At 35.3% G+C, this 24,352-nt stretch overlaps 1 protein-coding gene across 1 annotated transcript; it reads right to left on the reverse strand.

Moving 5' to 3' along the window:
• Positions 1–446: 446 nt before the first annotated feature.
• LOC129005265 (uncharacterized) lies at positions 447–833 on the reverse strand. The gene has a single exon (XM_054434106.1). It carries the CDS (start codon positions 831–833, stop codon positions 447–449), a length of 387 nt encoding a protein of 128 aa, XP_054290081.1.
• Between the last annotated feature and the right edge of the window lie 23,519 nt (positions 834–24,352).

Consider the following 24,352-nt stretch of genomic DNA (forward strand, 5'->3'; position numbering starts at 1 on the left):
TTTACAAGAATAACTTTTTTTAGGACATTTAATTACAAATTGATTGACACCTTATTTGTTAAGATTAGACGAATATTAACTGAGATATGGCAGCTTTAGTGATACATGACCGCTGGAGGTTAGTTGCAGTGCATGCCGAGGCATGCGGCTTAAGTCTGTCACAACAATGCAACAGCCTCTGTTCTCTTTGCAAGTTATTTTAATGGAGCGGTCATATTTCTGATAAATATCTTATTTGCATTTTTACTTTCTTCTTCGTTATAGTGTCCTTTCGACCTGGTGTACAGTATGAATTTTCGTCGTCTGTTCGAAAATTGTGAACCTCTTTTTTGAGATTAGGATTAGTAATGTTGTTTGTTGGATTAGTGAATTGTGGATTTGTTTTTAAGCGACTCATTGGTTGATTTATTACAAGTTTTCTTCTGGCAATTTAGATTTTTTATTAATCAAATGTGTTTCTTTTTCCATTTTTCGGCAATTTTACGTTGGTCCTTTAATTTCTTTTCCAATTTGTCTATCTTCTTTCTATACTTTTCTCTACTTCTTCGAAGTCTCTTTTTCCTTTGAACTCTTTTCTCTTCCTTTGATCTTCTATGCAATTCATGTTCATGAGGGTCATCCATTGCAGAAATTGGAGAATTCGGAGGAGAATCTTCATCCATAACCCTTGTCAAATGTTGATGTTGATGTTTCTTTAATGCGTGCTTGTGGTATCCCTTTCTCCACTCAGCTCCTTGTTTTGTTTTTCCTCTTTCGCTTAAATCGTTTATTCCTTTTATTTGCTTCAATGCTCTTCGTTTTCTTCTCCGTTCCCTTTCCTTTTCCTTCATCATTTCGTATTATTCCGGATTTTCGCGAATCCTTAATCGTTCCTTTCTTTTTCTTTCTGCTGCAGCTGTTCTTTTGCTTTCACTAGTTGGGTTTGCCTGATTTTTTTGACATTTTTTAACCCTTTTCACTATCTATATTTGTCTTGTAAATATACGTAATTAATTATCCTGTAAAACCAATAAAATTGCAAAATTGATTCAACAATTAAATGTTATAAGCATATAAGGCAATATTTTCAAATTTTCAATCTTGACAACTTTTATATTATCAGTTTATTTCACTACATGAATGCATTTCGTAAAGAATTTTATTGAGTAAAAGAAAAACTATCCATCACTCTGAATGGAATCCTTCTAAATTTAGAAACATTTTTTTTACTGTGTTTACATAAAAAATAGAATAGACTTTAGTTCGTAGCTTTACTGCAACAGAGATGTTTGATTACGGTACCTATGATGCATTCAATATTATTTGTAGGCGTCCAAACTTTGAAATTAAACGAAAGTCAATAAAAATTTAAAAATAAAACTTCCAACGGACCTAATATTACGTATATATTTTTTAGTATGATTCCATGAAATAAATAAATGTATTTACAGATGTATTTACACTCACATCCGTCACACTATACTCACGACCGTCTGATAATAGGTGTGACAGTTGTGTGACGGTTTTGAGTGTGACGGTCATGAGGACGTTGCAATAATTCAATATTTATCGCTAAACCAGAACCTAACCTAAATCGTCATTTTGACAGATCAGTTATGCACATCTAAAACAATGAAATATCGAGCCCAGCTGACTCAATTCACAATAATACATTTATAAAAGGCGTGACGGTTGTTAGGAATAGAAAGTACAAGGAAGAAAACTTACCCTTAAGATGTTAACTGATGAATAATTCATTAAAATGAGGTACCTATAATAAACACACATCACAAATTATGGCAACAGGCACAACACTTACTGTAGGCGACTGCAAACTACCACTAGCGCCTCTAGCGGGTTTTTTTTTACTAAATAGCTACTGTGACGGTCGTGAGACCAGACCGAGAGACAGGAGAAAAAAAATGCATTTTTCACATAAACTTGATAGTTTTAACCCTTAGAGTGCCAGGCGAGAAATAAAAGTAACGCTCAAAAAATGCCGATGATTTTTCCCGAAGGTCGCGCTAAAAATGCCGAGCGCGATCTGGCGATTTTTAGGTTAAAATTTCGTAAAAATCGAATTTTCGATATTTCGACCAACGAAAATCGATGTATCGCATCTAGCAACTTTCGACTCAATGTTAATATATGGGTTAAAAGAATCCGAGTATTTATTCGGTTGTTATGACAGCTGTTCGATCATTACGAAACGTCCGGTCAGCCGGACGTTGGCACTTTTGGCTCGTTCTAAAAACGTCCGGTCGGCCGGACGTTGGCACTTTTGGCTCGTTTTAAAAACGTCCGGTTCCCCGGACGTTGGCACTCAAAGGGTTAAAATATGTTTACCGTGACTAAGTGTTTTGTAATATATTTGTCATCCATTCCTAGTAATATGTGCGTGAATTATAGAATATGTACATAAATGAGTTCATTGACATTTCAAATTATTTGATGGGGACAAGTGACGGTTGTGAGTTTATTAACCTTTTTAGGCCACTAAAAAATAAAACAAAATATATATTCATAAAATCGATAATACTGGTCTACTTAAACGTGGTTTTTTAGTATATATACCCTAAAAATTATGAATTATATTTATTATTTCCAAGTTAAGTCTAGCAGGACAATGAAAAATTACTGTGATGAGAACAGCCCCCCGGTTTCAAGATGGGAGGTGAAGGGGGGGGGGGTTATATTGAACATACTTTTTATATGATAAATAGTAAAATGTAGTTGAGAGGGGCTATATAAGAGAGAGATTCTTCGACGCATATCAATCATACTTAAATGTCAACCCAAAACGAGTATTCCAACATGAAGAAAGAGGTAGGGAAAGTATTATAAGTTATCGCGGCCGTTTTTTTAGGTGCGTCAACAGCTGCCCGCCCCATACGAGCACCATGTATAATTGCTAGTACATCTACCATTCTCCTTTACAGTTGTTATATACTAAAATACTACTTGATAAAATGGAAGAATTACCTTATCCAACCACAGTTGCTAGTATGACAACTAGTTTAGTTCCTTAGAACATCGTCAGGTCATTGTATGCAACCACGTCATCAATGTATTAATACATTGTGGTATGTCAAAAGATTCTTTAAAACACTGTCAGAATCACAATAATAAAAACTAGTCATGTTGATAAAAATTGAATAAAAAGTTATAAAACTGGTTAAAACTGTAAAGGCTGGCCAGCACTCTGTTATCACTGTCACTGACTGATTATTTTAGTGAGTTTAAGTTTTGCACTCTGAATCTCGCTTCCCTCTATTAACAATTATTATTAATAACATATAATAGTTAAAACCATGAATAATCCCAAACAATGAACAAAATAAACTGTTTCGACCTTGTTGGGTCTCATCAGGCATGAGGTAGGCAAACAGCCACTCACACGACAGTTTATATTTTATTTTATTTTTTATTATTATTTAGGCTACACTGTTTTCCAGATTTACTGCAGAATGTTCCATTACACCTAGGTTTAATAGTTTTTGGTACAACCAAATTCAAAGACTGGTATTGTGTGTAGCCTTCTCTGCTATTCCTCAAACTTTTTTTCTTCCTGTTGGTTTTTCTTTTTCGTTTTTGGCAGCTCATATTCTCTTCTGGATCCTTCCAATTAAAAATCTTCAGTTGTATCTTGTGTGTTAATTGAAGAATGGTTAATGCCCACGTCATCTTTGATAAAATGTTGAAAACAAAAGTTAGACAGTTACCACACACGGCAAATATTTCAACGTTACAATTTTTTGATTAACAATATTTGATATGGCTAATATTCGGTATATCTTGGTGACATTCTCCTTGATTATGAGTTAAGGGGGTCACTGACGCCCTATATTGCCAATGTTAATTTCATAAACTTTAGGTACATATATCTCTGTAACTATGAAAGCTAATGACTTGAACTTTTTACAACTTAATATTTGTATATACCTATATGAACAAACAGAACCGCTTTTGTGAATATATATATATATAATATAAATATTTTATTTTAATTAATATATTTTTTTTTACACATTTTTGTAACAAAAATTATTTTTTTCAGAAGGTTCTAACAAACTTACAGACTTTATTTTGCCTACATAACTGTACAACATTCTAACCTATATGCAGTAAAAATTTCAATATTGTGTCCCAAACAGTTTTTGAGTCAAGTGTAGGCTACCTACCTTAAGTTACAAAAATGTCTTTTTACGGAAACGGAGGATTAAGACTCACCCAGTAGAAGATTGGTCTAGAGTCTCCTTCTAAAACCTCCCAAGACCATATGAAGGCTCCTCCAACTCCTCCAAAGCTAACTTCCTCTTTCTTTTAGCAACTCTTGCATCTTTTGTCATTTCTTTTGCCGCTATTTCTGCCTTACAGAGTCGCATAACACCCAAGTTTTTTTATGATTTCACTCACTGATTTCTCGCACAATTTAACTCCTAACTTACAAAAAACATCTAACTTACTGCTAAATCCATTGTTAAAGCTTAATACACCATCAAACACACCCAATCTAAGAGTATTTAGCCTCACAAAGGCACTTTTTGGTACTTTTGTCCACACTACACGGTTGAAGCTTTCATTTGGGGTCTGCGTCCGCTGATCTAGACATTTTTTCAAAAGCTCAGGTTTGGCAAGATCTTGATAAATCTTTTTTATAGCAATCATTATTGCAAGGGGCAAATTGTGCTTCTTATGACTGAAACTTTGGTTGAGAGCTTTTGCCTTATTGTACCCACACCACGATTTGGGTCCCATCGGTCATAGTCCATGATTCGGATCCTCGTCCGTTGAAAGATTATGAAAATATGTTGCCCAAACTTTTTTTTTTCATTTGCTCCAGGTCAGCCCCTCCTCTTTTTATGGTCAACCAATAATATTCTTGCAGTTTGTCAATTTCAGTGTTAGTAAGCCAATTTTTCTCCCGATTCCTTTTCTAACTGGTAGTTTTGTCTTCTTGAACCCTTTTTTCAAGTCTCTGAGCCTTGTCCCATCCTCTTCTTTACGAGGTTAACACATTCTAACTTTACTAGCTGCACATCATCTCCGTACGGTTTATATTCACAGACCTTATTGAAACCATTACAATCTCCATCACCCAAATATCTTACATAACGCACTCCTTGGTTTATTGAGTTCCGGAACACTTCCAAAGCCCCTTCGTCTTCCATTCCGCCACTTGACCCTGAATAGTTCTTCGTACAAATATGATCTGGAATATTATCCTTGTCTATAGCCACTGTACACTTTTGGCAGTATTTAGACATTATTGACACATCTAAAACATTGCCTGTGTCAAAGCTTGTAACACTTACAAACCCGTTTAGAGACGTATGCCCTCTTTTCTGCCAGGAGCCGTCGAGACAAACTGCTAAATCTGTGGGCGGTGTGTCTTCAGAGCTGTTGACAGCTACAGCTTCTTGTGTGGCCTCAATCATACTGTCCTGGGCTCATTCTTCCACTGATTTACACAGTAATTTATTGTAACAATGGTAATTGTGTGGAGGTGCTGGTAAATCGAGCATCGCGCAAAGTATTCTGGTTGCTGAATAGCCCTTACCGATGGCTCGTAACTCATATACTAATTTAAGATTTAGGTACTGAAAACCTTCCACTGCCAGTTTTATGTGAATTAAAAAAAACTATGAGACTTTAGGCAAAGCCCACTGTATGAAAGTACCCCAACTCAAGTGTATGAAAGTACCCCATCTCAAGTGTATGAAAGTGCCCCAACTGTAGTTGGTATTAAAACCATCATGTGGTTTCTTTATAGGTTAGAAACTCAAAACAACTGATATGCTCATATGATCCTAAAACCATGCGGAACTAAATGCTTTAGTAAAATTACTGTTAAAAAAACAAGTAGGGAGTCTTACCTTGCTTGAAATCAGATGTAATATATTTACTTTTTCATTCAAAATCACAATTTTTCTTCCAACTGGTGAACTACACATCAGGCTTGGTTGAAGTCAATGGAGGAAGTAGAGTCAGTTATAACCTAAAATTTGACTCTGGTGATGGATTTCCTGTTGGCTGTTTAGGCGGGAAATTCGAATTGTATGAAAGTACCCCGTGTATGAAACTGCCCCACTCTCCCCTATACAAAATATGAAAAGAGTTCTATGAATATAGCATGAACCATCAGTAAAAAATCAAACCACACATCATCAGACAAACTAGGCAAAAAACCAAGTTTGTTTAAGTATTTAGGGGACAGTCTGTTCCTTTTTTTAGAAACTGTTGCTCCAGCCTTGGAAAATAAGCGCTCAGAAGGCACGGATGTGGCCATTTGACTTAGATATTTCCTTGCCAGGCGATATGTTGCAGGGAAAACTGTCTTCATGTCTTCGCAAGTTTCTAAAGGGTTTTCCTTCAGCTTGCTCACTGGGTTGTTCAAGTACAGTCTCACTTCTGAATCTTCTCCTGCCTGTTGTAAAATATTTTAAATAGCCTTTGATTTCTACTTTTTGGTTTAATTAATAAATTAGGTTGTTATAAAAATGTTTACTAATTGAGTTGAAGATAATTAAAATGCGTACCAAAGTGGCTTATTAATAATTTTGTAGAAAAAGACATTTTTTCTTAGTCAACTGGGGTGACTTTGGGTTGAGCAAAAATACTTTCTAAAATAATTTTTTACTGAGTCAGTCAAAAAATTCTTTCTTTATGCCTATATTGCTAATAAAAGGTGTACTTTATGATGCATTGGTTTATTTTCACTAGAAAAAATTGGTTCTTGTAATTTTGAAGGGGGCTCATCTATGGCCCAAAGTCACCTCCAGGTTTGGGGTGACATTGGGTGTTGATATATTTTACACTGTAAAACCAATGTGTACTTACTAATGGGTGACTTTGGGTCATTCTCTGAAAGCCCAGAATCTGCCCTTTTTTTCTATATTTTTTATGATTTTTTCTGAGTTATGTGGGAAAAGTTATGGTGAATTATATGCGCGCAGAACCAACATTTTGCGACAAAGGTTGTAAAAATTCTCAAAACAAAAACTAATAGAATTAATGACATAAACTAAGTATATTCTGAAAGAGAATGATCTAATTGACATAGGAAAAATGCAAAACAAGTGAAAATAAAAAATGAAATATACTTACAGGACTGTTGAAAATTGCAGAATTTCACTGTCCACGACAAACCACCACTTTCCACATATGTTCTATAATTGCCCTTCTTTACTTACAAAATGTACTTTCTTAAAACTTAAAACTTAAAACACATATATATACTGCATGAAATATAAATGATATGTACTGTACATATTTACAAATGGTTTTCCATGATAGTCTATTGGATGCAGAGGTCGGCGCCAAACGATATTGGGAATATCAGCCAACCCCTGTGTGTGAAACTTGGTTCTGGGAGCACTTTTTTTATATATGCCATATCAACCAAACTTCCCTCAGATTCACACCATATAAAGTAAGGCCTGTCACCGACACACTTTTCTTGCTTTTTCAAAAATTTAATTGTAACATCAAATTCCGAAACTAAGTTCACAACTTGCCCAACATAATTTTTCTTTATTCTATTTTTCCCTCTCCCTCCTACCAGGACCCACAATCCAGGTTTTATGTTTCCTTCTACTATGTCTTTTAATTCCTCCTCTTCCTTTCTTTTATTTTCTATTTCGGTTAAAACTTGTTCCCTAAACTCTTCATCGTTAGAAATACTTTCTGGAGGTGAATCAATGATTTCCGACTCATCGGAAGAGAACTCCTTTTTTAGTCGTCGTCTTACCATTTTCTTCTGGGGTTTATCCCCTATTTTTCTAATGCCTTTGTGTGTTGCTTTTTCTTTTGCAACTATTTTTCTCCTCTTCCCTGGAGGTTTCGCACCTGAAGTTAATGATTCGTCAACAACTTCTTCGTACTAATCCTTTGACACTCACCGGAGGGGTCCCTGGAGTTCCGCCTTCGTCTTCCTCTTCTATCATGATTCTAGAAGTCAATCTATTGCTGTGCTCCGAGTTGTTTACTCCACGGGTCCAGGCTGAATATAAACTCTTTTCTTCTTTTTGCGTCTGTTCAGAGTGTTTGAAGACCGCATTTTTTTAGTAGATATAGAACAGATTCACCAATAGCTTCTGCTGAAGGAGATTTAGTACAAGGTTTGGGACAAGAATGAACATGACATATACTTTTAGTAGTTCCTGGAAGTGTTGGTGCAGCATTGACACTGTCCTGTACAGATACTTCAGATACAGATACTTCAGATACAAGTACATCAGGTACAGGTACTGGTATTGGGGGTAACCGTCGTGGTTGAAGGCAAGGACTTATACACTTGGTTGCGGTCAAGTGGATGGATTCCACTTTTGCGGAATCCTGATTTCATGCATTTTGAAATGGTAGGTTCCATTTCTGTCATTAATTGAGACAGCAATGTCGGAAAACAGTCTTTTGGGAGACCTGTCTTTCCAGGGTTTTTTCGGTTTATTTCGGTTTAAAAGTCATCAGGATCTTTCTCCAAACTGTTTTCAGTGGGCCATAAAATCCTACGTCCAATGGCTGGCACAAGTGAGATGCGTTAGCTGGTAAAAAAAACATAATGGATGTTGTTATTTAGGCAACCATCTAATACGCCCGCAGACAAGTGAGAGGCCAAATTATCACCAATGAAAACCTTTGTACCTTCTTTTTTCTTGAGAAATGGTAATGCTATTTGGAAAAACCAATCTTCAAAGATAATAGCATCAAACCAGCCGCTCTTCGATCTATTATATCTGGACCTTTTCGGGCCTCCATTCCGCCAGGTGTCCCACATTTTTTCAAACTTATAGACTACGTACGGAGGAAGCAGCTCGCCATCCCCTGTACCAGCAAACATTACAGTAATGCCACTTTTAGTTGTGTTTAGTTTTCGTTCTACATACTTTTGTCCTTTAGCTGCCACCTCCCTTTTTTTCCCCTGGGACATCATGCATGCAAGTTTCATCATAATTCAATATGTTTCCAGGTGGTACACCTTTAACAGTTTCTGTCAGATTGTCAAAAGAAACATCTAGCTGCTCTTTGGTCACTTCTGCTCTGGCATTAGAAATATTCTTGATTGGTTTGTTAACAAGATTGTTCCGCTGTAAAAAGCTCCTTATCCACTCCACACCGGGCAAGTTGTCTTTAAATTTTGAAACTTTTAAATTTAATCTCTCTAAAAACCCCTTCACCACATGCCTGATCATAATGGTATCCAAGGGAAACCCCCATTCTGCACACTTTTTTAAGTACTGGTTAGTTCCTGTTCATCTTCAGGTTCGAGTGCTAGAGGACCTCCAATCTTTTTGCAGTGTTGTCCTTTCAATCGGTTCCTTAAAGTTTCTCGTTTTATGCCATATGCTTCTGCTGCAACATTTACTGCAAAGCCTTCTTCTTGAACAGCCTTAATAGCTAAATTCAATTGCTCAATGCTGTAGTTACTATAACTACGGCTTCCAGGGGTTTTTACATAAACTCTTGGCATGTTGAATATAAAGTTTTCAAGTTAATTCTGCTGCATAGTTTGTTCATAAATCACATCACAATCTGAAACAAGCAAATACACTACTGTAGGGTTAGAAACTAGGAAGCAAACAACAAAGCAAGATGAAACAAGCAAAATAAAGCATAACAACATGCACTATTTGAAAGGAAACCCCATTTACCACATGAATTCTAAGAGTAACCCAAAGTCACCCCATTTGTTACCAAAGTCACCCCAATTTTTTCAATGACATGCCTCATTTAACTCTTCTACCTGTTCCATATATCCATTTTCTAGCTCGTTTTCTTCTTCGATATACATGTCAGGGTCGCTTTCAATCTCTTCATCCTCTTCATTAATTAAGTCAGGCTCACCATGTGATTACTTTTAATAATTTCTTGATTATCAATGAATGATACAGATGTGTTATCTCTAGGTGCCATAACTGTTAACTGAGCTGTCAACGGTGTAATGACTTGGATAGCTTATGGGGAACCCTTAATATAATGACTAAAAGAAAGGAGGGTGGAAGGGGGTGGGGGCTTTATGTGATGGTGAACATAAACCAATAAATGATCTATTACCCGCTCTGTGTTCTTTTCGCCTTGAATTTACTATCAGTTTTAATCATAATTTAAAGTTATGAATAACACTCCTATGAGTCCAGCATTGACAGAATCGACCATAAAAGTTTGGTATTCCATTAAATCCTCTCGGAGGGACGCATTATATATTCGATCTTCGAATATCGGGGACAATGTTTCTTCAATAGAAATACCAATTTGGAATATGCATCCAAAAAAAGGATAACCATGGACTTCCAGGTCAAACAAACTCTCACATACACCATCCATATTGTAAATCATCTTGTTGATCTGCATTGTAGGTCGCGAAAGGAGAATGATATTATACAGTTTAAGCTCTCTGATTTATACATTACAGTGGAAGACAAGGTTGGAGGGGGTGTGGGGGGGTTTGTAGTGGATGCAACGTTTGATGATTTTTTATGCGCTTTACCATGGTTTAAAACTGTTTTTTAAATAATACTTTTACTAATGTTACTATGTATGTATATATATAGATGGATAGAGAACAACGGACTCTGCAAAATTATGGAGTAAATCCAATTTTAAATACATTTTTCAAGTGTCGACTCACTTTTCAACTTTGAATCCCGCTTGCCTCTTACCATAATCAATTGCATTAACATGTGACAAACGTTGAAAAAAAGGACCGTTTCGACCTTATTGGGTCTCATCAGGTATGAGGTAGGCAAACAGCCACTCACACGACATATTTTTGTCAACTATTGTTATCTTATTTTTGCTTTACAATGCTGCGAATTCAATGCGCTGTTTCTCAAAGTTAAATTTAAATTTACAATTAATAATGTTTTTTGGTACAGCAAGAGATTAAGGAAGCTTTACTATGATGATTTGTTTATTGGTTTCTGACTGCAATTTTAGATTTTTGTCTTGGTCAAATCAAAAAAAAAAAACTCGTACATTAAATCTTTGTTGAGCTTGTGCATTTTCTTTGGTTTTATCGGTTGAGATTTTTTCAATTTTTCAAAAGACTCCATTTTGTTTTCTAGCTCCTCAATCTTCTTTTTCAAACTGTCATAAGTTGTTTCTTATCTTTCTCTTTTGATAAAAGATGGTCAATTTTACTATGCAACTCTTGCGTTGCTATCTGTAGATGGCGAACGTTTCCATTACTCCCACTTGAGGTTGGTCTTTCCTTCTTTTCTCGATTTTTAAAATGAGAAATGCAGTTAACACTATTTGTTAAATTTGTGCATCTTTCACTTCTTCTCGGCTTCTTTACAAATAGATATTTACATTGGTTTATATTTTGTGCTTCTATTAGGATTGTTTTCTTCTCTAATTTAGTCTATGTCGATTTCTGGTTTGCCGATACCTTGGATATTGTTTTTACCAAATCTTCATCATCAGATGATAAGACGTATTACTTGCTAAGAAATATCTTCGATGATTCATCCACAGGTTTCTTTTGTCCTCCACATATAGCTTCTTCTTCCATTGGTTTGTTTATATCACTGCTAATAGCATCTTCCACCATAATGTTTAATAACTTTTTAACAGATATTTCAACCTCATTTTCAGACTCGATTGAAGATTGTTCAGTCTCCATTGCAGGTGTTTTATTCGCTTTAAAAGTCACTTAATTCTAAATAATGTTCCAAAAGGGTTTTGAGCTTCTTCATTTCACTATTTTTATTTGTTTCAATTTTCCTTTTTGATTGTGCAAAAACAGGTTTTGGGTTTGTTAATTTTCGTATACACGGATCTTCATCCACTGTTGTTTACAAATAGATATTTACATTGGTTTCTATTTTGTGCTTCTATTAGGATTGTTTTCTTCTCTAATTTTGTTTATGTCGATTTCTGGTTTGCCGATACCTTGGATATTGTTTTTACCAAATCTTCATCATCAGATGATAAGACGTATTACTTGCTAAGAAATATCTTTGATGATTCATCCACAGGTTTCTTTTGTCCTCCACATATAGCTTCTTCTTCCATTGGTTTGTTTATATCACTGCTAATAGCATCTTCCACCATAATGTTTAATAACTTTTTAACAGATATTTCAACCTCATTTTCAGACTCGATTGAAGATTGTTCTTCTCCATTGCAGGTGTTTTATTCGCTTTAAAAGTCACTTAATTCTAAATAATGTTCCAAAAGGGGTTTGAGCTTCTTCATTTCACTATTTTTATTTGTTTCAATTTTCCTTTTTGATTGTGCAAAAACAGGTTTTGGGTTTGTTAATTTTCGTATACACGGATTTTCATCCACTGTTGTTTACAAATAGATATTTACATTGGTTTCCATTTTGTGCTTCTATTAGGATTGTTTTCTTCTCTAATTTAGTTTATGTCGATTTCTGGTTTGCCGATACCTTAGATATTGTGTTTACCAAATCTTCATCATCAGATGATAAGAAGTATTCCTTGCTAAGAAGTATCCTCGATGATTCATCCACAGGTTTCTTTTGTCCTTCACATATAGTTTCTTCTTCCATTGGTTTGTTTATTTCACTGCTAATAGCATCTTCCACCGTAATGTTTAGTAACTTTTTAACAGATATTTCAACCACATTTTCAGACTCGATTGAAGATTGTTCAGTCTCCATTGCAGGTGTTTTATTTGCTTTAAAAGTCACTTAATTCTAAATAATGTTCCAAAAGGGTTTTGAGCTTCTTCATTTCACTATTTTTATTTGTTTCAATTTTCCTTTTTGATTGTGCAAAAACAGGTTTCGGGTTTATTAATTTTCGTATACACGGATCTTTATCCATTATCACCACTTGTCTTCGAACTGTGTGCTGAAAAACACAAAGAGTTAATGCGTGTGTACTCCCAATCTCGTGGTTATATACCATGGTGAAGTGGAGACCCCTCTTCACTTCACAATACACTTCGGGTACACAATATCTGTATACCCATACAGAGGAAATAGTGGGGAATATAAATAATTCCAGGGTTATGATACAAAATTAAAGTGTAAATAAAGCTAGTAAAAGCTGTTACGCAGATAACATTTAAACTAATTAAATTTAACTTTAAAATCAAAAAGAAATGTAACAAAAACTGTTCTATCCCAACTCCCTCCATTATTAAACATGATGAAATAATAACATAGACAAGTAAGTAATTCAGTTTGATATTGAGTGTTGATTTCTTAAGTAGGTCAAGGCCATATGTAAATTAAAAAACCCCAAAGCCTAGTGCATAACTATATTGTTTTACCATGCATGAAAATTACAGAGTTAAGATACAGAGTGTTCTTCCTGGGTGATTTCTGAAATTTCCTTGTTTGTTCAGCAAACAAATCTTCACCTTCTTCTCTCCTTTTTTTGGGCTGGAAATGACGGGAATCGGTCCGGATATGAAAAAATCGGATTCTCACCTGACCGAATGTCAAAAAAATTTTCGTTGAGGAGCTAACCGGAAATAACCTCAAAAACTGACATGTGCTGCAATGAATCAAAAATTGATCTTAAGGTGCGATCCCACGGACCGATTTTCCTGAAATTTTGTGGGAAGCACCCTCACAATGTCCTGCACCTTTGTGTGAAAGAAAATTTGATCTCGCTGTGTTATTTCCAAAGAAATCGGAGATCCTGTGTTATGTGCTATTTTCCTTTTATTGAGGCTAATTGTTGATGAATAATGTTCAAATTTGGTGGAAAGGTGTATTACCAAGTCTATTTTGTTTTGAGATCCCAACCTGTGGCCTTTTTGCAAAAAAAAAAAAAAATGCAAAAAACACCAAAAACTGGGTGTTGGAGAAATATTTTGAACAGTCCTAAAAAAGTTCTCTTAAGCTAGAAAAAACAGTTGTGAGCCTTAAAAAGAGTGTGTAGGACATATGTACAAAAGAAAATAGCTCACTACCTGGCCAAAATGTCCAAATAACTAGTAATAATGGGCTTGACCACCCGAGTGTGACTTTGAGGTTATGAATTTGCCTTTCATGTTTTCCTTTTCAAGTTTTTCAATGAGAAATCCGAACCAGATTCCATAACCAAATTCCAGCACCTTGACGGACCCCTAAGGGATACACATTCACCAAAACACCCCGTCAACACTCGAAAAAAACCACTAAAAACAGTTCATAATCGCAGGTAAACAAACCAGGCAACTCACTCCACTCCGGTTAAGAGAGTCCTGTAGCTGCGCATTAACTGATTTTATCGAGCTGAAGCTGTATCAGCAAATTCCAGCCATGCGCGTTACACTTTCCGAGAACGTTGGCCTGGCCTAGCGCTGAGCCATGCTGGCGGAATATTCCATGGTGAGGAAACTGGCTGTCACAAAAAGTTGGGAGGTTAACAGTCCAATTTTACAGACCCTCCTTTTTTACTTTGAGATAAAGCAAAGCTTTTGTGACGGTACTGACAGGGTTTCTTGAGGGTGTAGCAAAAACCTCCCTAACTGATATGTAATGGGTCTGGGAATTTTTGGGGCCGTCACACAACGTCTAATGACATCAGATTGTGACTAGGTTGGATTTGGATTTCATTCAGCTTACTACATAACTCTTAGCTATTTTTATGCTATAATTAGGGTTTAGATCTATGTTACCCCTAATTATTCTGTCTATTTTCTTGGCTATTCTATATGCTGGTGCTGACGTATAGTTTACAAGGGGTCTGATGGGAATGTTTAGCTTGTGGACCTTGGTAAACCTCTGAATTTTGGTGCATAAGGAGCTGTAACTTTGAGTTGTCTTTTTATTTTGTCACAAAACAGGTGTTTCGATCTGTCAATGTTAAAATTTATTTCTTTAAGAAATTTGGGGGAGGGGTCATTTTTCTATTTCAATATTGTTTCCGTCTATGAACTGGTTTATTTTCCTAACATAATCACTTTCACACATTATGACAGTCGTGTTTCCCTTGTCAGCCTTGGTTACTACTGCGTGGTTCTCAGTTAGTTTTTCTTTAATATTTTTAGCTATTAGATGGTCCTGGTTTTTATGACGATTTACATTTTGTCTGATTTTGGGGACTATGTTTCTAGTTAATTTGTCATTTACTAAAACTCTAATGCTGTTCTGTTCCTCACTAGGCAATTCGAGTATTGTAGATTCTGTATTTATGTTTTCGTTAACTAGGTTCTTCATGTTTGGGGGAGGTGGCAGACAATGTTTAAGTCCTTTATTCAGAAGGTTAGTCTCTTTGTCTTCAAATACTAAATCAGTGTTGTTTAAAAGTTTTGGGAAAAACTTATGGTTGCATTCAATATTGTTGTTAGTGTTAGATTTGTTATATTTGTCGATTAGCTTTGTTTTTTTGCTGATTATATTATTCCACAACTAATCAAAAATCGAGGAAAATATGACAATAATTCACACATGCAACAATAAAGCCAGAACAACAGCTCTCGATCAGCTTATTTCAGATGACGTCACCTTGACCCTCGACGGAACTCCAGTCGCGGCCGGCTCGACGTAAGCGTGCACGCATCGCGATGGTTTCTGTCTGTAAATACTTTGTAAATATAATGTGTTTTTTTTTTTGTTTGGTAAAAACTTTATGTATTTATTATAATGATATCATAATGAAAATAATATCATTCTCCTTTCGCTTCACTACCTACAATGCAGTTCAACCAGCTGATTTACAATATGGATGGTGAATGTGATAGTTTCTTTGACCTAGCAGTTCATGGTTCTACTTTTTTGGATGACTATTTTGAATTGGCCTTTTTAGTGAAGAAACATTATCTCCGATATTTGAAGACCGAATATATAATGCGTCTCTTCAAGACGCATTAGCTTCGGTTAGCTGGGGATGTGTTGGTGTTCCCTGTACTACATATCAGCGATTTCCTCTGCGTCCTCCCGAAGTGAATGTACAAAGTGTTTCGCCACACCCTCCCCCCTAAACTTTCTTATCTTCGGTGTATCACTCATACTGTCCTTAATCAAATAACAATAGGAGTAAGGAATGTGCTCATGAGTATTTTTCTTACCACAGGTGTTTTTTTTAGAATGGTTTCAAAATCAGCATAAATCGCAAAGCGAACGCGCTGACTTCGCTCTATATTTTTGAATTTGATTTCCTTTTGTGGTTGCATGTCCAGTGGTAGGGTGTTTTATATATACAAAATGGCTCATGTTCAGCCAGACGTCGTACACCGCTTAACCCTAACTTGTTTGGAGCATCATGAAAATAGGTAAAGCATTTTTTTCAAACGTAAATAGTCCTTTTTTTTGTCAATTGGGGCTTAACATACTTACCGAAATTTTTAGTCCAAGCGAAATGAGACCTACCATCATCTGTTGTAACGTGTAACAGATCTCTGTGGTCGAGAAGAGGAGAGTCGCAAACATGAAGGGAAATACTTTGTTCATATAGTCCAATCCAAATACGTTAATGTTAATATTATTTTTCTTGGAAAATTTTGGGATATCCTATTGTTTTCACAGGGAATTCAAGGCCACTCCCATCTTATTTAGTTTCCAAGTCAACAGAAAAGTGTTCAGGATTAGTTGGGTCCTTATTCAAGAATTTGGCAAGGACACTATACTTAAACTACACATTGTCAATGTTTTTCGTATTTACAATACCTGTCATATACTTTGGTTATCGTATGTGAGAATTACCTTTAAGGGGATTACATTTGTTGATTCTAACTTCCAGTTTTGATGGTTTTACAAACGCCCATCCTGAGCCTTTTAAGTCTCTTGCTTCCTTTTCATTGACAAGCTTTTGAAACATTTTGGAACAAAAATCACTACCCCGATAGACAGGATGGTTTATTGATTTAAAATTCCTTTGACAAGTTTCGCCATTGATATTGTTGAACTCACATTCCAGAAGTATGTTTACTTTGACCGAGTCATAACTGTCTATAAATAATGTAGACAGTTATGAATAATATAGTCATAAATAAACCTTCTAGGTACATAGGAATATAATCGGTTTGTAATTGCCGTTAATATTTGTATTGTTGAATTGTCAGCTGTTCTGCCCTTTTTTTCCAAATCCCTTTCCTCCTGCCTTTCACGCACTCTCTCACCTCCTCCTCACCTGTTTTTTTTTTTTTTTTTTGTTAAGTTTATATCACAGAAGCTTTCAGTCATTGACTTGCAGTAAAAGTTTTTATTGGTTTAAGTCACAAGCATTAAAAAAATGTTTAGTGAAGAAATTGTTTGGTTGCTTAGTATGGTAATTTGTGGTTAATTTGCACTTTAAAAATGAGTTAAAAAAGGGACCTGCATAAGGGTTGATGTTGCTTGAAATTCACTCCACTCCACTCTTCCTTAAGTTCTTTTACGGAGTAGGCCTACAGCGGTCTATAATTAGTATTCCTTTCAGCGCCTTCTGAAGGAGGGTGCATCTATCTCCTAAAATACAAATTTGTATGACAATTTGACAATAATTGAAATTGACGACCGGGAAGTCGGTTTCCCCAGGGGCCGTCAAAGCTAACTGCATACAATGCATAGTCCCTGTGTGGCACAGCCCTAAATAGTGCGCCCTTGCATAAAACTTAACCTACTATTAAGATAATGCTTCTTAATAAGGCAGTGCTATCAGTGGATCTTTGTGGTTGCAGAAACACTCGAGAATATCCATGTTATGTGATAGAATAATAAGTGATGTATGAAGTTTGAAAAAAAAATTAACACTTTTCATTAAACAGGCTGTTACTAGCGTAATGCTTTAACTTCCTGTCAATATTAAAAGCATTGCTGTGAAATCATTGAATTATTATCATGAAAAAAGTCGTACAGTAAAAATCTATGAAACCCTTTTCAATAAACAGGCTGTTACTAGCGTAATGCTCTAACTTCCTGTCAATATAAAAAGCATTGCTGTGAAATCATTCAATTATTCTCATGAAAAAGTGGTACACTGAAACTAGTTGCCTGTGATTACGGATACAATCAATACCTACCACAACTTAACTAACGTAGTAAACACAGATGACAAAGAAACTGGTACTCATTTGATTTTATAGTGTCAAAGGACACGTTTGTTTCCAAGCAGGGATAGTGCAGCCAACGTCGACAAAGTTGGCATTGGCACCAATCGTGTCGTTTTTTTCACCTGAGCAACATAACAGACAGAGGCCTGTCATATTCGAGGATTTCAACAGGACACGGAGCTGCAACGATTTCCTGAAATCAGTGGGATAAAAGTCGCCAGGAATGTTAGTCAGACGCCCCATCCGCGATAGTTGTGACACGTAGAAAATGACAAATACTCCACAGTTCCAAGTGTCATGGGCTGGTTGGTTTGGAAATTGATTGGAAACAATTGCAAAGTTTTGAATGTCTATGAAATCGTTACAAGCTATAGAATTTCTCTTCTGAAAAAAAAAACGAAACACTAGAGAGCATTTACTTTTTGTGTACTCCTCATCTCTTCCATACGGATCGAAATGGTTCATTACTTTGTTTTCAAGGTCAACAACAAACAAAGAGAAATGATCAAATTCATGATAAGGCATGAAGACTAGTGACATTTTACTGAGTGCTATCGAAACCGGCTTTAACGTTACAGCAAACTTTTCTTTTAGGGCTAGCACTGTCTCTCCAATAGAAAAACAAAATTGATTGTCCTTTACAAAAGTTGCGTTACAAAAATCAATGATGGTGGAATTAAGCCTCTCATTTCCTGTTAATGACCTAAAGCTATTTTGATTTAGTCTTTCATCAAACTTCCCCATGTTCTTACTTTTAACAACTGCAACTACTAGTTCTTTCTTACTATTAACAATGGGGTGGTAATGATCAGGGATTCCAACCAACCCATTATCAAGCAAAGGAAGATTCGCCTCTCTATCATGGACAACTAGCGAATAGCACAGCCACCTGTAGACGTCAACATCAACGTTACCAAAGTCGTATCCACAGTGCAAACCTTTTTTAAGGACGGTATCTGTATAGAACAAAATGTAAATTCCACAGTTGAAACTATCGTATTGCTTTGGATAAGCCAAAGTACAAGAGTTGGTTGTCCAGCCATTTAAATTAATAATATTTCCAGATTCGCTGTTCTTGTTTAGATGATAAAAAAAAGTTAGAATTTTACTTAAAACTGATTGAATGTGTGTTTTAATTAAGCTTGGATTAAAACAAAAGATTGATTTTAGTTTTAAGTTTACTACAACAAGGCACCAATGATGGTTTTCATTTCGGACTTTGAATGGGATGATCAAGTACATTGCTCTAAGTAAGGATTCTACTGTGATAATGGTACAACCAATGAAATCATGGCCGCCACCAACAATCCAGTAGCCACTACTTGAAGGAGTGCATACAACTTCTGTACTCTTTTCATACTTTTTGACCAGATTTCCCATTACAGCGTCAATTGCTAAGTCAGTCAAAAGACCTTCATTTTCTAAGGATCATCTTTGTTTAACTTTAATTGTAATGGACCAACAGAGACCTTAGGTGAATGTGTAATCGGTTGAAAGGGGGTGGGTGAGTTTGGGATTGGTTGTTGTGGGGCGTCCGGTGTTTGGACGTCATCACAGAGGGTTGCGACGGGAAGTGCACTTTCAGAGTTACTGAGTGAAATAAAGGTATCCGAGGCATCAACAGGTAGGATGGGAAGGGTGGCATCAGGTAAGGTTTCGGGAATGGTGGCTACAGTAATGCAAGATTTCATACGTTGTGACACAACATCAATTACAGTGCTATTAAGAATGTTTTACGTTTTTTCTGCCTTTTTGCCCACACTTCCCTAACGTCCGGATCGTCTTCTTTCAACACTAGCTGAAATAATGAGTTTATTCCATCAAAACAAATACATACAAAATAATAAATTCACTTGGAACTACGTTGCCACATTATCCAGTAATCGTGGCAAACGTAAAACAAAAAATTAAACAATTATATTTACAACTTAGTGAGTCCAGTCTCTTCACTTGAAAAATACAAGTTGCCGCTCTCTGTGGCGTCTTAAGTATAGCAATATAAAATTAGAGCTTAAAAAAAGTAAATCCTAAAGTTTACAGAAACACTGTTATAACTAAAAATTTATTACCTTTTCGTGAAATGGAAAACAAATTGGAAATTACAAAAATAGCGAAACTTAACGGATTTATTTGAAGAAAAAATGAAAAAAAAAAGATTCTTTGAGTGGTTGATGTAAATTGTCATACTAGTATATTATTAAGAAAATACACGTCCGGATAACTAAAAAGCCAATGTTTTAATTTTGAAGAAAATTTATCTAAGGTCAAACAAAATCTGATATCTTCCGGCAGTTGGTTGAAGTATTTGGGACCATTATACTGATAAGAATGTCTGAACAATGACTTGTTTACTTTAGGTAAACGGAAAATGCCTTGATTGTTTTGTCTAGTATTATACAAAAGATTGCTTGTCCCAGTATTTCCACTGCGCACATAGAAAAGTTTTAGAACCTTAAAAATATATAAGTGCTGAACTGGGAGTATTATTAATTGAGAAAATAACGGGAAAGAGCTTTCACGCTTATTACTTTTAGTTATTATCCTTAAAAAATGATTTTGTGTAAACCTTAATTTTTCAATATAACTTTTAAAAGTTCCGCCCCAGCATTGAATTGCATACTGGAGTCTTGATTGGACAAGAGCAAAATAAAGAGTTCGAAGTAAGATGGTATTACAAATGTTTTTTATAAAATAGAAAATTCTTATAGTTTGTTTAATTGTTGTATGTAGTGTGGAAATATGTCTGTCCCAGTTTAGATTTTCATCCAAAACTACTCCGAGATATCGAAAATGCTTGACCTTTTCAATTGTTTTGCAAATGCATGAAATTAAATTACAATTAGAAGAATGATAAACTAGATTGTTTGGAAAGTTAAAACTATTTATTAGACTGAAATTTATGTATTTTGTCTTATCAACGTTAACCTGCATTTTGTTTGCTTCACACCAATCACTCAAAAGCTGAAGATCTTCTTGGATGTAACCGTAAAGAGTGAAAATATCTTTTTGGGAATAAAAAAACGCAATGTCGTCAGCAAAAGCGCATACGTGTCCATGGAACGGAAGCTTGAGAAGGTCATTAATAAATATGAGGAAGAGGGTTGCAGAGGTAACTGATCCCTGGGGAACACCTGTCCTGACATGTAGAGGAGAACTTAGTTGGTCTAAGATCTTTGTTTGCTGTATTCTGTTTGAGAGAAAACTAGAAAACCAATTATTAGCTACACCTCTAACACCAGCAGCATCTAATTTAGATAATAAAAGATTATGGTCAACTAGATCAAATGCTTTTTTAAAATCAACAAATAAACCTGTTGCTTTGTTTTTGCTATTTAAACTTTGATAAATTTTATCTGTGACTGTAATTAGGGCATCTTCTGTCGACTTTCCTTTCCTAAAACCAAATTGTGAGTTGCTGAAAAAATTTAAACCATCCAAAAATGTTGTAAGTCTGACTTTCATTAATTTCTCAAAAACTTTAGAAAAAACTGAGAGCAAACTAATAGGTCTGAGATTGTCTAATTTTTTTGACGAGCCTTTTTTATGAATGGGCACTATGATGCTTTGTTTTAGTTTTTCTGGAAATGTACCACATGCAAAACTAAGATTAATCATGTGGACTAAAACAGGTGCTAGGATTTTAGAGACAGTTTTTAAAAGTTGAACAGATATTTTATCAAAACCTGTAGATTTTTTATTTTTCAACCCATTTATGGTAGCCAAAACTTCGGGAATGGTAGTTGGAGCAACAAAGAAGGAGTGAGGACAACAATGCAAGGGTCGTGGCTGGGGAGGGGGAGGCCCGTTGTAGCTTTGACCTTGACATTGGACAGAGATAAAATACTTGTTAATCTCTTCGGCAACTTGTTTGTGATCATTTAAAATTGTTTTGTTTTCCAATTCAACTTCAGTTACATTTTTCTTATCAGCTGTACCTAACATATTATTTAAAACCTTCCAATATTGCGAAGAATCCCCATGACAATTATTAATTTTGTTAGCTAAAAATTGGTTTTTAGCAAAATCAATATCTTCTCTTAATTTGACACAGAACTCGTTAAAATACTTGCCAAAATGTAAATCAAAAGGCCTTTTCCTATACAACAAGTACAACTTCTTTCTTTTCGATATTCTATTGTATAAATTAGTATTTATCCATGGACTTAACGATTTAGATTTTTGAAATTTATTGTACTTAAAAGCTAACTTAGATTTGTTTATTACAGTACATAGTTTTTCATAAAATATATTATAACAATAATTAACATCATTTGAAAGCAAAATGTCTTCCCATTTTTCATTTTCTAACTTTTCTTTGAATAAAATAAAATCTATTTTATCTTTTTGTTTGAGTAAGCTAGAATCATCTATTATTTTACTTTTACACCTTAAATCAAAAGTCAACCCCAATAAACAATGATCTGTTAGACCAATATCAAAAATAACACTTTTAAAAACAGTTATGTTTGGATGTCTTACAAAAATATGGTCTACGAGTGTTTTCGACAGATTAGTTATGCGTGTAGGGCTCTTAATCATAGATATAAAAGCTCATATAATCATAGCTTCTTGTTAACCTGAAATCTTTCTTCTCGTTGACGTTTTCGGGACTTTGTTGGGCGATTACAGGCAAATTTAGGAATGTTAAAGGTCAATTCTGTACAAATTGAGAAGATCCTTTCCTTTAGCATTTTGACAAATTATCCTAACTTTACATTGGTTTGATGGTCCAATATACTTTCCTTCACCTGCTTAAAATGATTTTCAACATTTGCATTGCTGAATCGGGAATTCGGATTAAGATCGTTTGTTGAGTGCTTAATCACAAATCCAGACCACAAAGGAGCATATGGTATGTATCCATTTAAAAACAATGTGGCAAATGTGGGACAATAAAAATGGTTGATTTCAGGTGGGGTCTCATTAATACAACAATCAGAACTGTTTTGCTCAATCGAACTCAACACATCTTTTTTATCACCATCCCAACGTCAAAAAAGGACTCTTTTTGTAAAGTGGAAACCCTTCTTTGGCTGAAGAACTATCATCGTTGGGGATGTCAGTTGAGTTTGCACATGTTGAAATTGAATTATCTAAAGATGAGATTGAATTCAAAACTTTTGAACTGAGATTTGGGCTCAAAACAACATTCAAAACATGAGTTAGCTTAAGTTAAAAACCATCAAAATCAGTACAGTTCAGAAGGACTGCCATGATTTGCAATATGAAATTTTTCAAAAGGCCGTTCACATTGATCTTTTTCAAGTCACCAGATACCATGTGCATGAAATGACTGCAACATAGATGCACAGTAGGTGGACTTATTGATAGCCTTTGGTTTGTCGCAAAAGAGTACATCCTTCTCAAGTACATTTCAATGGAAATTTTACACCATGAATTTATGATATGAGTTTTCTTGATGTGAATTTATTTTTGAAATGCAAAAATTTGATACAAAAACTGGTGACTGTAGCGATATCATGGCTGCACACTTACGAAATCCATTACTGGCATGATTGTACCTGAAATGTTAACACAACCAGAGTAGTAGTACACAGTTTCGTAATGTTTGTCCAAGGGACGAACGACTGATCCTGTGCTGTCAATGTGTAACACACTCATTTCTGATTTTTGAGGCGAGTCATCAAGGTCTGCAATTGTCTTACACTATACATACTTACGTGTAAAGGATAACCAACTTCTTGAATAACGTTACACTAAAGAAACAAAGTTCACTCACCACTGATGAACCGTAAATAATCAAGCTAACATTTAACACCAAAAATAACTAGCTAAAATGTTGCATGAAAACGGGGTTTTTTCTCGGGCAACAGAAGCCTAATCATAGAAAAACAGTATAGCCTAAATAAAAGGTAGTAACTTAATACATATCTTAAGAGTAGCCTACATAAGATCTTCTTAAACTATCTAAGATAATTTGATCTGCAATATCGACACCGCCATGTGACAGTTGTAATATTTTACAACATCTGGACAACTTATGCTTAGTTTTTCTCCTGTGCTGTTCGCCCGTTTGACATGTGTCTTTTTTTCACTATGATAGTTTATTGCAAATAATACTGGGCGGTTATCCTGCCATTTGTAAACAGTAATGCCAAAAACTGACGTGATAACCTCTTTCTGCAGCATCTTCAGATAATTTTGGTAATCCAACTCGATCCACGCTTATTGTTTGTAATGGGAATAATATAATAGTAAACGTTATTAATATGTCAAATATTCCTACAATACAAAATAAATTTTATTTGCCTCGGATAAACCCACAGAGAAGGTTCGACCCTAATGGTAAGAGCCGACGATAAGAAATGTGAACACTAAAATTTGTCTGGAGGTAAGGAAATATCTCAGGAGATGAAAATTGTAACCACATCTAGTAAACAATCGATATTTATTACATTATCATTACAACTACGGA

The sequence above is a fragment of the Macrosteles quadrilineatus genome, unplaced genomic scaffold, assembly GCF_028750875.1.
Source record: "Macrosteles quadrilineatus isolate MER2022 unplaced genomic scaffold, UCM_ALF_1.0 Scaffold_18__1_contigs__length_3160703, whole genome shotgun sequence".
Lineage (NCBI taxonomy): Eukaryota > Metazoa > Arthropoda > Insecta > Hemiptera > Cicadellidae > Macrosteles > Macrosteles quadrilineatus.

Coding starts and splice junctions, on each gene's coding strand:
- LOC129005265 (XM_054434106.1), bottom strand. CDS start 833: ATGATGAAGGAAAAGGAAAGGGAACGGAGAAGAAAACGAAGAGCATTG.